The sequence below is a fragment of the Oscarella lobularis genome, chromosome 17 (genome assembly GCF_947507565.1).
Source record: "Oscarella lobularis chromosome 17, ooOscLobu1.1, whole genome shotgun sequence".
Classification (NCBI taxonomy): domain Eukaryota; kingdom Metazoa; phylum Porifera; class Homoscleromorpha; order Homosclerophorida; family Oscarellidae; genus Oscarella; species Oscarella lobularis.
Window position 1 is genome coordinate 630,598 of NC_089191.1, and position 15,067 is coordinate 645,664.

Consider the following 15,067-nt stretch of genomic DNA (forward strand, 5'->3'; position numbering starts at 1 on the left):
GGAGAGGAGAGGAGAGGAGAGGGACTACGTAGGGATAAGATGGGTTAGGTACACTATGAGTATGAGGACAGAATCTCCCTCTGGCACAATCATATCAAGTACGCACACGGAAAGGAAAGACGACATGCAAAAGAATCAAGACACAAAAGAAAGACATTCAATTCGTCACATCGTCACTTGGCAAAATGTTCACTCACTTTCGTCTTGAGCGAGTCGCAACTTGACTTCGCGTCGCCGAGAAGCATCGCCGTGTTCGGCTTATAGAACACGGGATTGTCGACGTCGGCATAGCCGACGCCGAGCGTCCGCTTCAATATGACGACCTGCTTCGACCTCCACACCTCCAAAACGGGCATACCGGCTATAATCGAATTGGGATCCTCCAGCGCCGCCGAATTGATGATATCGTTCGCGCCGACGCAGAGCGTGACATCGACGTCGGCAAAGGCATCGTTGATTTCATCCATTTCATAGACGATGTCGTAGGGGACACCGGCTTCGGCGAGCAACACGTTCAACTGTCCGGGCATTCGACCGGCAACGGGATGAATTCCGAATTGAATTTGAACGCCGTTATCCGTCAACGTTTTCGCCATGTCGGCCATGGCGTATTGCGCCTTGGCAACGGCGGCACCGTATCCGGGAACGATCATCACTCGCTTCGCATCGCCGACCCAATCGGAAACGGAGTCGACGTTCGTTTCTGTGTGACTTCCCGTGACGGCGAGCGGCTTTCCGGTTCCAGTCGATTTTGTGCCGTAGCCGCCGAAGATGACGGAGAGGAGCGATCGATTCATCGCCTTGCACATGATATAGGACAAAATCGCTCCAGAGGAGCCGATCAGAGCGCCGACCGTGGTGAGAAGTTGATTCCCAAGCATGAAGCCTTCGGCGCAGAGCGCCCAGCCGCTGTAGCTGTTTAGCACGGTAATAACGACGGGCATGTCAGCGCCGCCTATGGAGGCGGTGAGATGGAGTCCGAGGAGAAAGGAAATCCCCGTCGTGCCGCTGAGACAAGCGATCCCCGACGTCATGTCGTTCGTATTCATGTAGTATCCGAAGGCGCCCACGCACGACGTTGCCATGGCGAGATTGAGAGCATTTTTGCCGGGCAACGAGAGTGCGCGCGAAGCGAGAAGACCCTGCAATTTTCCGTAGGCGATGAGGGATCCCGTGAAGGTGACGCCGCCGATGAGCGTGCCGAGATAGATGGCGACCTTGTGAACGACTTCCTGATCGAGATGAGCGAAATCGTCGAGATAGAATGCTCCGGACGTCAGAACGGCTGCCATGCCGACGAAACTGTGGAACAAGGCGACGAGCTGCGGCAAATCGGAGACGGCGATTCGTTTGGCAATGACGGCGCCGATCAGACCGCCGACGCCCATCAATCCGCCGACTTGCGCGAGAACTTCCGGCGAAAAACGCATGGCGTCGAGCGTTGCCATGATACCGGTAGACACGCCTACCATACCAATAGCGTTTCCCAAGCGCGCGCTTTTCTGTGTTGAAAGTCCGCCGATGGACGAGATGCAGCATATAGCCGAAGCGAGATAGGCCATCTGATGTAGATTGGATACGCCTCCGGCGTACGTCGCTCCCAAATAGGCGCCCATGAACCCAAGCGCCGGTATCGCGTACAGATAATTGTACTCTGGGGGATCGCCGGGACGACGAAACATGTCGAGCATGCGCTTCGTGATGAGAAAACCGCCGGCGATGTTAATCGACGAGAGAAATATTGCCGCCGCCGACAAACCGGTCGTCGCGTTCGTCGGTAGAAACGCGCCGCCGGCGAGAGCGAGACCGCCGACCGCCGTCATCCCAGATATGGCGTTGGTGACGGACATGAGAGGCGAGTGGAGCGACGGCGTGACGCCCCAGACGACTTTGTAGCCGCAGATGCCAGATAGACCAAAGACGGTCATCATAGTCGCGAACGAGGCGTCGGGTTGCGCGGCGCCGAGAGCGAGAAGACCCAGTAAGCCAGTCGTGATTCCGGTCGACGTTTTCAGCGTTTCCATATACGGGTTAGGTGGTTCGATTTCTTTGGCAACCGAGGTTGAAGCGGCGGGTGCGGGAGGCGGTGGCGGTGCCGCACTTTGCGGCGGCGGCCACGTGACGGTGCCGTCTTTCAGCACGATGGCCCCGCGAACGACTTCGTCTTCCATGCTGATGTCATAGTGTCCCTTCGACGTGCTGATCGACGTGAGAAACTTCGCGACGTTGTTCGCGTAGAGCGTGCTCGATTGCGTCGAGAGACGCGACGGCAAGTCCGTGTAGCCGATGCAAGTGACTCCCTTGTGAACGTGAATCTCACCGGGGCGCGTCACGGCGACGTTGCCGCCCGCCTCCGCCGCCAAGTCGACGATCACCGAACCCTCCTTCATCGACTCGACCATCTCTTGCGATATCAATTTCGGCGCCGGTTTTCCGGGTATCAGCGCCGTGGAAATCAATATATCGATTTCCTTGCACTGTTTCGCGAAGAGAGCCATTTCGGCTTCGATGAATTCCTTGGACATCACCTTGGCATAGCCGCCTGTCCCCTCGCCACTTTCCTTCACGTTCACCTCAAGAAACTCGGCGCCGAGCGACTGGACTTGCTCTTTGACTGCCGCTCTCGTATCGAAACCCCGTACGATAGCTCCCATACTTCGCGCCGTTCCAATAGCCGATAACCCGGCAACGCCTCCTCCAATGACTAAGACTTTCGCCGGCGGAACTTTTCCCGCCGCCGTAATTTGCCCCGTAAAGAAACCCCCGTATATATTTGCGGCTTCGACGACCGCTTTGTAACCGGCAATGTTCGCCATGGAGCTAAGGGCGTCGAAGCCCTGCGCGCGCGTTATTCGCGGCACGCAGTCCATGGCGAAGACGGTGAGCCCCCTTTGGGACATGCGATTGAGAAGATCCTCATTTTGGGCCGGGTAGACGAAGCTAATGAGCGTCGCCCCTTTCTTTAGAAGATCTACTTCGTGGGTTTTTAGTGCGGGATGTTCGGCGGGGGCGCGGACTTTGAGAACGATGTCGGCGCCGTAGACTTCCTCTACGGCGCGTGTTATCGCACCCGCCGCCGCGTATTGGGCGTTGGTGAAATTTGCGCCCGCGCCCGCGTTTTCTTCGACCAATACGGTGAAGCCCTGCTTGGTCAGCTGAGCGACGGACTGCGGTGATTGGGCGACGCGACGTTCACGTGGAAAAATTTCTTTTGGAATGCCGATCGTTATTTTGTCGTACGGTGTTCCCGTCGGCGACTGCTTGTTGCAGAAGGGACGGTAAAATGGACGGGAGAAGGAGCGCGAAAGGCGAATCACGCTTTGCATGGTTACGAGTCACGTGCGAACCCCAAAGGAGACCCTGCAGAAAACAAAGTCCATCAGTCTACAGCTTACTAACATAAGGTTAGCTACGCTAGTAAAAAGGTATTGGGTAATAAGCCAAAGGCTTGTAGACCAAGGAACGAGCCACGTGATACTATTGGCTACATTTCCCGCCTTTTCACGTGTTCTATACCTGACTGCTATTCGTCTGCTGCAACTTTACGCGGGAAACGCCATCCTAGACCGACGCCGTGTCCCCAGCTCCGGCCACGTCTCAAACCACAAGTCACGTGCTTAAGTCGTGGTGTTAACGCGCTCCTTCTCTCCTCGTACGAAAGGTCAACATGGCTCTAAATCCTTTTCGCACGTCTTTTGCACGGTACAGAAAGATCTCGCGCTCCTACTCGGCTAACGGTCTCTCTCGCAGAAGCTCGTACGGTCTCAAAGCGCTAGCTTCGAGCCACGTGGCCCAACGCCGCTGTGAGTCTCCGCCGCCAGAGCGCGAACGAATCGACCAATGAGCGAGCGTTGCCGTTTTTAGTCTCGAACGGGCAGTCCCGAATCAAGGTCGCCAATCCCGTCGTCGATTTGGACGGCGACGAAATGACGCGCATCATATGGCAAAAGATCAAGGATCAAGTAAGGGAAAAACGCCCACTAAACATCGAATTTTTAATTCTATGAGATGACGTCGGAAATTATTTTTAGCTGATTTTTCCTTATCTTGATGTGGAGACCAAGTATTTTGACTTGGGCTTGCCTCATCGCGATGCCACTGACGATCAAGTGACCATCGACGCTGCGAACGCTATCAAGCAGTACAAAGTTGGAATCAAATGCGCTACCATTACACCTGACGAGGCCAGAGTCGAAGGTATGAAACCGTTGAAAGCTCGCCGAGAAAAAGAAAATGAATAAAATATGCTCCATCTAATCTCAAGAATTCAAATTGAAGCAGATGTGGAGAAGTCCCAACGGAACGATTCGAAACATCCTCGGCGGCACGGTGTTTCGCGAGCCAATCCTATGCAAGACCCTTCCTCGACTCATCCCTGGATGGACGAAGCCAATTTCAATAGGCAGACATGCTATGGGAGATCAGGTAGGGGACACATACGTATACGTATATGTGTATGTTTTCATTGGGTCTTTTTATAGTACAAGGCTACCGATTTTGTTGTGCCGGGCCCAGGCAAAGTTGAAATCAGCTATACTCCGGAAAGTGGAGGCAACGTTCAGTCGTGGGTCATTCACAACTTTGAGGACGGTGGCGGCGTTGCTCTCGGCATGTTCAATCTGGATAAAGTCAGCGATTTGTTTATGATTCCTTGTTTCGTGGAAATCGATTTCTTTGTTTAGTCGATCACGGGATTTGCCCACAGTTGCTTTCAGTATGCGCTCATGAAGAAAATGCCTCTCTACTTGAGCACGAAGAACACCATCCTGAAGAGATATGATGGCCGATTCAAGGACATCTTCCAGGACATCTTTGACAAGTGAGCCATCACGTCACGTATGTCTTCTACCAAACGGTGTCGTTCTTAGGGAATACAAGGCCGAATTTGACAAGAATAACATATGGTATGAGCATAGGCTCATTGACGATTTGGTACATAGTTATATACAAGTGGGCGATTGAATCAACGTTTACTATCATAAACTAGGTAGCACAAGTGCTCAAATCCGACGGCGGTTTTGTATGGGCTGCAAAGAACTACGACGGCGACGTCCAGTCCGACATGTTGGCCCAAGGTAAAAATTTGGTATACGTGTGATTTATCCGCGAGTAAGGGAATTCGTTTCTTTGAGGTTATGGGTCCCTTGGAATGATGACAAGCGTTTTAATGTGCCCTGGCAATGCCGTGGAAGCGGAAGCCGCTCACGGCACCGTGACCAGACACTACAGGGAACATCAGAAGGTTGATTAGTCGCTATACCTCCCGTCACACCTATTCTATTATCTTTCAGGGCAACGAGACAAGTACCAATCCGGTGGCAAGCATTTTTGCTTGGACTCGCGGTCTCCTGCACCGCGCCAAGCTGGATAATAATACCGATTTGGAAAAGTGAGTCTAGTCATAGTTCAATTTTTTAGGATTTTTGGACTCTCTTTGGCAGGTTTTGCCATACGCTTGAACAAGCTTGCGTTGATGCTGTTGATGACGGGCAACGAACGAAGGATCTTGCTCTCTGCATTAAGGGCAACATTGCAAAGTAATCAGACGCTGATTTTAAGATTTTCCTTCGACGTTCTCTCTCTCTTTAGCGTGAAGCGAGAGGATTATCTTCTCACTGACGAATATCTCGATGCTGTCAAAAGCAAACTCGACGCTCTGCTTGGCAAATAGACCCTTTTTGTCGTCCACTGTGTTGATTGGACGTTCTCTGATGAATTCAGTGTTTCGTGTTTTGCTACATTCGTGCGCGTCTGCTACCGGTGCACTTCTTCGTTATGGCAAAACAACGTCATTCTCATTGGAGGTGAATCAATAATTATTTTATGAGTAAGCGTTTTTTTGTTCTAATTGGTTACAGAGAAAGATAGTCCGTCAACGACCCCACCCAAGAAGCGATTAGAAAGAAGACAAGGAAAGTAAGGGGGGAGGGGAGCGGCAGTCGTTCAATTCTTGAACGTTTACCGGTGGAAGTTTCGTTCGTTTGCGTAATAACTCTGATACATTTTAGAGTGTGTTCACTTCAAGTCTCAAAGGGTCTAAAGTCACTATTTCAAAGAACGGATGACTCTCTTCGCGGAATCAGCCGCCGAATCCTTCATTCTCGTCGCAAAACTCGATAGGCCAACTCCCGCAGTCTTCTTTCCAGTAGCAATTTTCTTCTTCGCCGGAATAGGGGGCTCACTCTCAATCTCTCTCGCCGTATAGCCGCACATCGACAGAGAGTCCGGATTGAATTGAAGTCCCATTTTCCCTAGAGTACCACTGAATCGATTCTTCATCACCTAGACAGTGCCATCACCTAGTATTAATTTTTAGTCCATGATTTCTCCGCTTCATACCTGGATCTGCTTTGTTCCAGTGGATAATTTTGGCGCTTGGAGTATGAGGACGTTATCGGCTTCCTGAGTTGCTTTAGCTGATCCAAATATAGACGCCAGTCTCAAATCAACGTCGTCATTTTCCTACATTAGAAATAGAGATGAAGAGGGGATGCTTACGCTTAGGTGAATTTCCTCTACTTTTCTCGGATGTATCACAAGCGTCACGTGAACGTTTTTTAGCGTGGCGAATTTTCGAAATTCAGCTATAGTGACATCCTGAAAATGAAACCGATCGTGCCTAAAAAGCAAATCAATATCCTCTTATTATTAGCTATTCAATTAACTGACCTCAAATCAGTACTCATCATGAACTGAAGATTGTCAATCACAACGTGTTGGATATCAAACACGTCAGCCGCGTGGCTCATTGTCTAAGAAATATTATTCCCTTATTTATTTATCATACTTTTTCAGTGTACTCACATTGATGACGTCATAAATCGTCTGCGCTCCGTGAAAGCTCATGAAATAGAGCCCCAATTTTTCAAATCTATCTGCCCAATAATTGAACGCCTTTGCATTCTTTTCCAAGTTCAGCCTAAGAGTCGTCATACATGGTCAAATTCAGGATAAGAGTTGCGTCAATATACCCGGAAAACTGGCTGATCATCATTTTTATTAATCGCGTATTGCGCACTTCGAACGATCCCCACAAGGTTTTCACCTGAGATTAAATTATCAGAGAAGGTATACACCTCTACGAGTTTCCTACTCCTTGCGTGCAAAGGTCAAGAGAATATTCGCTCATGAACGTGGTCTTCCCTGAACCGGTAGGTCCCGTGAAAACGGTCAGCTCGCCGCGTCGATGACCTTTGAGAATTTTTGTCAGAGACGGAAATCGTTGCCATGGAATTCCGGCCACTTGGTCGGGGTGCGCAATTTCGTGGTATACAGCATCTCGTAGCTTAGACGCGATTCGAATCACTTCGCATTTTTAATTAATCAATTATGCCTACTTGACGAAAGTCGAGAATCTTTTCGTGGCGTGCAGACGAAGCGCTATTGATTATATCATTCAAATCTCTACCCTTGAAAGAACATATATAGTTTTGCCGTCAGGGCTGCGCACAACTCAAACTTTATTTAGAGCTTCTAGAGGTGCTTCAGTGTTCGATCTAGGTATGGGAAATCGCAGAAAGAAAAGGAAGCGTAGCGGCTACTCGCCTCACTAAGCGCACGTCGATTGACTCCAAATCTAAGATACGATCCAATTTGCTTCGCGATTTTCCATCAAGCCACAAAACGAGCTTTTTCGACTTGCTAAGATAGTCAAGAGGAGACTGCGCTAGTCGAGGAGAGAGGCACATGGCCGGTAAGCCAGTGGACTCATGCACGGCTACAGCATCGATTTCAGATGCAGTGATAATGATCTGGAATGGAAACATCTATTGTCTATACCCCCATATGGCTCTAGCGTCTCACTGTTTTATCCGAATCTTGCACTGTGTGCCATCCAAACGGCTTCACTCGTTCACTCAAGCTACATAAGACCACATCGTTCGAAAAATTCTATACCTGCCTAATAAATTTCACTTGGGAAATGAAGATGATGCGGTTTTGCACTGAAGTAGGAGCTTTTCAATCGATTTTCCATCAGTGGAATGCCAAGGCATAGCCAACCAGTCTCGCCCCTTTAGAATTACCATTATTCAGTAGAGTGTGGTTGCCTACTTTGTATGCGTCATACCTTAACTGAAGCCAAGCGAATCTCATACTTGGCCAAACTTTCTTCACTCAGGAGCTAGGGAAGATTAACTGCAGGCTTCAGATTGCAATTCTTGCTTACCTCTATGACACAATTTTTCCTAAGCTTTTTTACAGCCGCCTGATTGCTCAGGGAAATCGATTTAGCAGACGACCATGTGCTTTGTATAACAGGTACATGCAGGGAAGACGTCTTCTCTAATAGTTCTTCCCAATTTCCTAATGTTAGTACAGCACGTGAGCATCACTATTACAGCTAAGGGAAAGAAGGATTTGCTGCTGTACCAGACGCTTCACACGCGGAGCACATATATTTTCCGGTTGATTTATGTACTCTTATAGTGTCTCTCGTCAATTGGAGCTCGGCCTTCTTGCTGCAATTCCATTGTCCGCAATCAATCGTTCCCGTTTCTTCCCCGATCATTTTTCCTGCAGTGGCAGGCTGACTAGAGGCAAATAGATGACGGTAGGGTGCAGCGTTTCTGGAAATTGTACGCAGAGAATGCATGTGGATTGTGGAATGTGGAAGTGAAGTGCGCTACAGAGGATCGTCAGGCTTTGCAAGAGCTTTTCGAGAGGATAAAGAACGAAACGAACCAGAACCACTCCGAGGTGAGCAGATATGAAGTCGAGATCTGTGTCCCCGTCCATGTTTGAGAGAGAGGGACCTCCTTTGGGGGGCAACGCATGTTTACACAGTACAGACATATGGCGCTAGAACAGTGTCAAAAATAATAAACCATACGAATAAATGAATGAATGAATGAATGAATGAATGAATCATTGCTATGAAATCATTGCTATGAAATCATAGCTATGAAATCATAGCTATGTTTTCATTGCTATGAAAACATAGCTATGAAAACATAGCTATGAAAACATAGCTATGAAAACATAGCTATGAAAACATAGCTATGAAAACATAGCTATGAAAACATAGCTATGTTGTCGGGGTCCTGTGAAAGACCCCGTGATCAAAAACTGCTCCACTTTGTAAGGGAGGGGAAAAGTGCTTTATTTAATAAAATAAAAAAATTGCAGAGTGTTTCGGTTTCATGCGCGGGCAGTTTTTGGACAGGGTCATGCCCAGGACACCAACGAGCAGTTTTTCATTACGAGGTCTTGCTCAGCACCGACGAGCAGTTTTTCATCACGACGTCTTGCTCAGGACCCCATGACCTACTGCAGTGCATGGCACGGTACTTAGGACACAACCATATGTTTTACGTACCTGTCAAGGTGCCGGAAATTGTCCTTCTTACCATTCCTGCATGCTTTTCTTGTAACCTTTTCACCCTAATTGTTAAAAAAATGAATAAAAAGTAAACGCTGACCGTTTGGCCTACCTGAATTATCTTCAAACATAGCAAACGTCGATTGACGTTGAATCCCTTTATCCTTTCACCAGCGGAGCTCCAGGCGAAGAGATCTGAAGCCAATTCGCCTGAAACCTTTGAACCAGTTCTGAAAGTACTCTTTGCGTTGTGGTGAGTTGAGTTCTTGTTGTCGAGTTGCACTATGAGAAATAAATGAGTTTGAAGGAGTTTTTAACTAATTATTTAATTATTCATTGACTTGACAAACTCCATTTATGATTTTTTACCTTACGAGCGGATGAACGCTGTTGGGCGAGCGGTCGACTTCGCTTCGCCCAACTCTCAGAATCCATCTGCATAGCGCACGCGAAACGTTCTGTCCACTCACTAAACATAGCTATGAAAACATAGCTATGAAAACATAGCTATGAAATCATAGCTATGATTTCATAGCAATGAAAACATAGCTATGATTTTATAGCTATGATTTCATAGCAATGATTTCATAGCAATGATTCATTCATTCATTCATTCATTCATTCATTCATTCATTCATTCATTCATTCATTCGTATGGTTTATTATTTTTGACACTGTTCTAGCGCCATACAGACAAAAATAGACAGCATGCAAGCAGCAGACAAACTCGCTATCAGTTCCTCACTTGATCAAATGCGGATCGGGACACACTTTTGGAGTCGCCGGCTTCGGAACCGAAGCGATTTGCTTCCACTCGTCATCGCTCAATTCAAAATCGAATATGTTGAGATTTTCTGCCATGTGATCGTCATTCCACGTTCTCGGATTGAGCAAAATGTTCTTCTGCCACGCCCAACGCAGTAGAATCTGAGCCGGCGACTTCGAGTGCGCCTTAGCAATCTCCTTGACGACAGGCAAATCCAAAATAGTCGAATTCCAATCACGATGATCGGGACCCCAATCGGGAGTGCCCAGCGGCGCGTACGAATTCACGGCAATCGAATGATTCTGACAGAATTCGACAAGCCCGTCCTCGTGCCAATAGGGATGATACTCGATTTGATTGACAGACGGCACCAGACTCTTAAGATCTAGAATATCCTGAATGTGATTCTGTTCGAAATTCGACACGCCGATCGCTTTTGCGCCACCCGACTTGAAAATCTTCTCCAAGGCGAGCCACGACGATTGCCGGCACTCTTTATCCGACCCGGAAATGAGTTTGCATTTGGGGTCGCTTGATTTCAACGGCAGCGGTCCGGGCCAGTGAATCAGTAATAGATCGACATACGTTAGATTCATCTGCGTGAGAATTTCCTGAAATTGCTCCAGAGTGTCGTTGTAGCCGGGCGGGAGTCCGCCGACTTTTGACGTGATGAATATCTCGCTTCGATGTACCTCCGTTTGATGAAGCACTGCCATTCCCACGCCCGCCTCGCCGCGGTAGTCGTACGCCGTGTCGATTCGACGTCCGCCCGCTTTGAGCCACGCCGAGACGGCCGTCGCGGTGACGCTATTGTTCCAATACTCGGCTTTTTGGCCGGGATGACTTGCATAGCCAAACGTGCCGATTCCCATTGCCTGCATCGTGATTCCCGGTACCGCGGCATTTTTCAGTGTTATGCTGGGAACGTTGAGCGCCAGGGCGCTTGGGAAGAGCAGCGAAATGAATAGCAAACGAAACATAGGCAACAGAGTACTCAGAAGTAGATCTCACTCACGTGGTTTTCACTCCCTTGTGACACGATTCTATCGTCTCCCCCAGTGTCACGCAATTATTATGCGATATCGTTTCTATGAGGAAAACGGACAGACGAAAAAAAGTAGTCAAGTTACGCGTACAAAGAAAAGCTAAATGTCTTTCTCTCTCTCTTTACTCTACGGATTGTCCCCTATGGTTTGCTGTCTTTTTTGTAAACGGCCTTTGAGTTCGTCGTCGGCACCGTGGGCTGGATTGTCGTCTACTGGCTTCGCTTCTCGCACTACCTTTCGTCTGTTAGCCATCAACTAAAGAGAACAACTATAAGCGCAATCGTTTCCTATACATAATAATTGGTACCTCTTTCAGAAGTTCTTCACCAGTGTTGGGTATCACTTTCGGTGGCTGAGGCGGCACCGGCGACAAATTGACAAACTTTTGCGAAGCTAAAACAGAAGATTTCTCAACAGAAATCAAATAGCCAGACTACCGGTAACCTTGTGGAGGCCCAGTCGCCGTTTCCCTATAATACTCATCCAAATCCGGAGACATAGGATCACTGTCAACTGGTAGAGGCGGCGGCGGCGGTGGCAACGTAGCCGAGACATTCTCATCCAAACCATTTTGATCTAGAAGAGGTGGCGGCGGAGGCGGTGGCAAACCGGCGGCATCTTCTAGTAGTGGCGGAGGTGGCGGCACAGACGAGCTCCCTTCGAGAGGAGGAGGCGGAGGCGGCACTGCGGCGGTGGTCGACTCGTTATTGACGGCACCGCGGAGAGCGTCGGCGAGCGGCGATGGTCTCATCTCCGCCTCGTCGCCCTTCGACGCCGACTTGAGAGCATCGAGCAACGATTTCCTATTTTCCCGTTTTTCTTCTTCGTAATTTCGAGGCGGAACCGGCGGACTCTCCTCGCTTTGAGCCGGCGGACGCGACGTCTTTCTCACCAACGACGGCTGCTTGTTGACCTTAGCATAAAGGGGCTCGACGTCCCCCTGTTTGTTGAGCTTAGTATAAGGCGATTCGACGTCTTGCTTTTTTCCTTCATTGACGTCTGGGGTTTTTTGAGCTGCTTCAACGCGTTTGACGACCGGCGACTGTCCCTTTCGCTCTTGCCGAGGCGTCGATATGATGTGCGCTCGAGAAATTGCCGGCGTCACCGCCACTATCGCCGGATCGACCATGTCGAGTTCCTCGTCGGGCGGCGGCGGCGGCCCGTCGGCGAGAGACGGCGCTTCGCTTTGTCGTCGTTCTTGCCGCCCTTCGAGTACTTGTACGTGCACGGGAACGGACTGAAGCGATTCGGTCGGCGTCTCGGGCGGCGAAAGGGTCGGCGTTCGCTTTTCGAGGGATTTGTCGTTGACGAGCGACGATACGGAATAGATGGGAACGATTGACGTTTTAGGCTCGTTGCGTTTCGGTTCGACGGGATCGTGCCAGCCGGTGAATTCCTCCGGTGCGATAGGCCGAACCTGTTCTTTCTCCTCCTCTTTTCGCATAGTCGCCACGCGCTTTGCGAGGTCGCCGCCCGTGCATGCAATGACGTAGTCGGCCACTTCGCCGCCGACTTGAATAGCCAGCTCATACGGAGTGTACCCGTCCTATAAAAAAGAGTTAGGTCTGAATTTAATTAGATTTGCTTACGTTGTCCTTTTGGTGAATGTCGATTCCGTTCTGAACGAGCAAGCGGAGACAAGCCGTTTGCCTGGATTGAACGAACTCGTTATATTTGGATGTTTCCAAGAACAAGACTTCTCATACCCATTATCTGCTGCGTCGTGGGCAGGCGTTCCTCCGTCCATGTCCTTGGTGTTCATTGCTTGCTTTCCTTTCTTAGCGCTTAGCATCCAGGCAAGGCATTCATATCTTCCCATAGCTAGAGGAAGAAATACTTATTGTGCATTTTATTATTAAGTTAGGACTCCTTTACCAGCTGCGAAATGGAGTGGCGTTGCACCGTCCTTCGTCTTGTCGCACACCGCCGACTCGCCTACTTTTTTGACGAGCCATTTGACCGTTTCCAAGTGGCCTCCCTGCGTTGCGGCGTGAATCGACGTCATGCCGTCGGCAGCGCGAGCCAACGGCTCTCCTTTGCACACCGTCACCATGTACTGAACCAAAGCAAAGTGGCCCTCCTGAGCAGCAAAATAAACGGGCGTCGTCCCTGGAAACGCCCATCTTGAGCAACACGTAACGCAGTTTTTTGTCGACTAACCTTTGTCGTCTTTCCAATTGACCGCCTTATTGCCGGTGTATCGCAGCAAGAGACGACAGCAGTCCATGTTGCCTAGAGAAGAAATGTCAGGAGGCCCACCCACCGTGGTGGACATATATTCACCAATTGCTGCGGCAAAGTGAAGGCTTGTTGCTCCCGTCTGATTCTTCGCTTTTGGTGAAGAACGAGCCTCTTCCAAGAGCCATCGAATGCATTCGATTTGCTCGCGCAACGTGGCGAGATGCAGCGCAATTTGTCCGTAACGATCCTTCACTTGAATCGTCGACGAATCGTGCGCGTAGAGAAGCTTGAGCGATTCGAGTTTGCCTTGGGAAGCAGCTAAATGGGTAGCTGTTTCTCCGTTTTTCGCCTATACACAAAAGATTGGCGCGGGTAGGCGTGACCTAAGTCGAAGTTGTAAACAGAAGCAACCGGAGACTATTTCGTCGTGTAGAAGTGCGTATAGAGCGTGCGGAAAACTGTTCGTTTACTCTTCCGAACCGATTTTCTACTGCCACGCCCAAATTTAAAGTTTTCTACCTTGCTTTTGAGATCCATTCCTGAATTTTTCAATAACCACTTGAGACACTCGTTTCGACCGGCGCGAGCTGATAGATGAAGTGCCGTTGCACCTTTGCTATCGCCGGCGCACGATTTATTGGGGTTGGCCTCGAAGGCCGAAATGAGGCACTCCAAGTGTCCGACGTGGGCCGCCTTGAGCGCGTGGAGATTGACTCGACGGCAGTCCTTGCATATTCGACCGCCAGGTCGCGACATGACGAAAAAAATGAAGGCAAGGCAAGGGAGGTGGTTAGAATCAAAAGCTGTCAACAAGCAACGCCCACTGCAGGGAAAGAAACGCGATTGGCTCTCGTCCTATGACATCACAACATTCATAAATAGGCGTGGACAAGTGATCCGGGCGGCACGTTTGATTTCCATATACGGGCCGACGAACGTCATTCGCGCAGTCATCGCAAGGCATGAAGACGCTTCTTTCTCTCGCCACTCTTCTACTCTACGCTTCATCGGCCACAAGCGCGACCCTAAGTAAGAAAAAAACCCCGTCTCCTAAGCGCATTTCCCCAAAAAGGCCTCCCTAGCGTGGTCTCTCGTCGACGGCAACGTGTCGTACATCGACGGCAACGCGAAAGACACGCGCCACTATCCCGGCTCGCGTCGCGCGCCCGCCTACTGGAGCGACGACGTCGGCAACGCGCTTCTCTACGGCGGTTCGAAGTCGTCGAAAAATCTCTGGCTTTTCAACGCGACAAACGGCCAATGGCGAATCGTTCGCGCGCGCGCGTCGTCCGAACGACCGCCGGCCCGTCGCAAGGCGATCATGTGCGCGAACGCGCGTCGTCTTTTCGGAGAAAGCGAAACGAGAGTCCTCTTGTACGGCGGCGAACGATCGTTCGGCGAATCGATGCGATCCGCGTGGATTTTCTCCTTCGCGAATATGACGTGGAAACGCGTGGGCGTGGTCGTGCCAAATAGTTTGGGTCTCGTGTCGGTGCAGTCGTGGTGCGACTCGGCGAACGGCGTCGCGTATTTATTCGGTGGATTAGTCGGTCGACATGCGATGGACGGTTTTTGGAAATTTTCTTTTGAGACGTTGACGTTCGAGCGCATCGATATCCGATTGCCGCCTCGACGTTACGGAGGAATGACGTGGATGACGTCGAGGGGGGAGTTCTGGTTGTTTAGCGGTGAAGGCGTCGATTCGGCCGATATGTGGGTCTATGATTTATTCAAAAACGAATGGGAAATCGCTTC

At 49.9% G+C, this 15,067-nt stretch overlaps 5 protein-coding genes across 5 annotated transcripts; 1 reads left to right on the forward strand and 4 right to left on the reverse strand.

Annotated features, from left to right (window-relative positions):
- Positions 1 to 56: 56 nt before the first annotated feature.
- Positions 57 to 3,646, reverse strand: LOC136197533 (NAD(P) transhydrogenase, mitochondrial-like). Its single transcript, XM_065987318.1, has 2 exons — positions 3,517 to 3,646; positions 57 to 3,360 (listed from the first exon to the last, which is right to left on the reverse strand). Exon 2 carries the CDS (start codon positions 3,324 to 3,326, stop codon positions 174 to 176), a length of 3,153 nt encoding a protein of 1,050 aa, XP_065843390.1. The 5' UTR covers positions 3,327 to 3,360; positions 3,517 to 3,646; the 3' UTR covers positions 57 to 173.
- Positions 3,599 to 5,740, forward strand: LOC136197536 (isocitrate dehydrogenase [NADP], mitochondrial-like). Its single transcript, XM_065987321.1, has 13 exons — positions 3,599 to 3,702; positions 3,751 to 3,803; positions 3,865 to 3,962; positions 4,032 to 4,197; positions 4,265 to 4,425; positions 4,482 to 4,628; positions 4,683 to 4,819; positions 4,869 to 4,932; positions 4,988 to 5,075; positions 5,133 to 5,242; positions 5,292 to 5,389; positions 5,442 to 5,537; positions 5,590 to 5,740. The coding sequence occupies exons 1-13, from the start codon at positions 3,668 to 3,670 to the stop codon at positions 5,669 to 5,671; spliced, it is 1,335 nt and encodes a 444-aa protein (XP_065843393.1). The 5' UTR covers positions 3,599 to 3,667; the 3' UTR covers positions 5,672 to 5,740.
- Positions 5,741 to 5,827: 87 nt separating this feature from the next.
- LOC136197534 (twinkle mtDNA helicase-like) lies at positions 5,828 to 8,615 on the reverse strand. Its single transcript, XM_065987319.1, has 15 exons — positions 8,371 to 8,615; positions 8,168 to 8,304; positions 8,069 to 8,122; positions 7,915 to 8,012; positions 7,804 to 7,861; positions 7,546 to 7,751; positions 7,460 to 7,496; positions 7,338 to 7,409; positions 7,094 to 7,285; positions 6,972 to 7,045; positions 6,805 to 6,919; positions 6,670 to 6,752; positions 6,520 to 6,619; positions 6,340 to 6,462; positions 5,828 to 6,282 (listed from the first exon to the last, which is right to left on the reverse strand). Exons 1-15 carry the CDS (start codon positions 8,591 to 8,593, stop codon positions 6,046 to 6,048), a joined length of 1,809 nt encoding a protein of 602 aa, XP_065843391.1. The 5' UTR covers positions 8,594 to 8,615; the 3' UTR covers positions 5,828 to 6,045.
- A 1,345-nt stretch (positions 8,616 to 9,960) lies between these two features.
- LOC136197081 (glyoxal reductase-like) lies at positions 9,961 to 11,065 on the reverse strand. The gene has a single exon (XM_065986764.1). The coding sequence runs from the start codon at positions 11,063 to 11,065 to the stop codon at positions 10,061 to 10,063; it is 1,005 nt and encodes a 334-aa protein (XP_065842836.1). The 3' UTR covers positions 9,961 to 10,060.
- Positions 11,066 to 11,139: 74 nt separating this feature from the next.
- Positions 11,140 to 15,061, reverse strand: LOC136197080 (espin-like). The gene is made up of 9 exons (XM_065986763.1): positions 13,832 to 15,061; positions 13,415 to 13,661; positions 13,292 to 13,363; positions 13,007 to 13,240; positions 12,838 to 12,952; positions 12,721 to 12,781; positions 11,576 to 12,677; positions 11,439 to 11,524; positions 11,140 to 11,386 (listed from the first exon to the last, which is right to left on the reverse strand). The coding sequence occupies exons 1-9, from the start codon at positions 14,066 to 14,068 to the stop codon at positions 11,258 to 11,260; spliced, it is 2,283 nt and encodes a 760-aa protein (XP_065842835.1). The 5' UTR covers positions 14,069 to 15,061; the 3' UTR covers positions 11,140 to 11,257.
- Positions 15,062 to 15,067: the final 6 nt, after the last annotated feature.

Excerpts from the sequence above, each read along its gene's own strand:
- LOC136197534 (XM_065987319.1), bottom strand. The coding sequence starts at position 8,593 with ATGCATTCTCTGCGTACAATTTCCAGAAACGCTGCACCCTACCGTCAT. Across the intron at positions 8,123-8,167 it reads GGAAAAATTGTGTCATAGAG|CTCCTGAGTGAAGAAAGTTT; the intron begins GTAAGCAAGAAT and ends AATCTTCCCTAG. Across the intron at positions 6,620-6,669 it reads ATGATGAGTACTGATTTGAG|GCACGATCGGTTTCATTTTC; the intron begins GTCAGTTAATTG and ends TTTGCTTTTTAG.
- LOC136197536 (XM_065987321.1), top strand. The coding sequence starts at position 3,668 with ATGGCTCTAAATCCTTTTCGCACGTCTTTTGCACG. Across the intron at positions 4,820-4,868 it reads TTCCAGGACATCTTTGACAA|GGAATACAAGGCCGAATTTG; the intron begins GTGAGCCATCAC and ends TGTCGTTCTTAG. Across the intron at positions 5,076-5,132 it reads GTCCGACATGTTGGCCCAAG|GTTATGGGTCCCTTGGAATG; the intron begins GTAAAAATTTGG and ends CGTTTCTTTGAG.
- LOC136197081 (XM_065986764.1), bottom strand. The coding sequence starts at position 11,065 with ATGTTTCGTTTGCTATTCATTTCGCTGCTCTTCCCAAGCGCCCTGGCG.
- LOC136197080 (XM_065986763.1), bottom strand. The coding sequence starts at position 14,068 with ATGTCGCGACCTGGCGGTCGAATATGCAAGGACTGCCGTCGAGTCAAT. Across the intron at positions 13,364-13,414 it reads TCACTTTGCCGCAGCAATTG|GCAACATGGACTGCTGTCGT; the intron begins GTGAATATATGT and ends TTTCTTCTCTAG. Across the intron at positions 11,387-11,438 it reads GTGAAGAACTTCTGAAAGAG|TTGATGGCTAACAGACGAAA; the intron begins GTACCAATTATT and ends TGTTCTCTTTAG.
- LOC136197533 (XM_065987318.1), bottom strand. The coding sequence starts at position 3,326 with ATGCAAAGCGTGATTCGCCTTTCGCGCTCCTTCTCCCGTCCATTTTAC.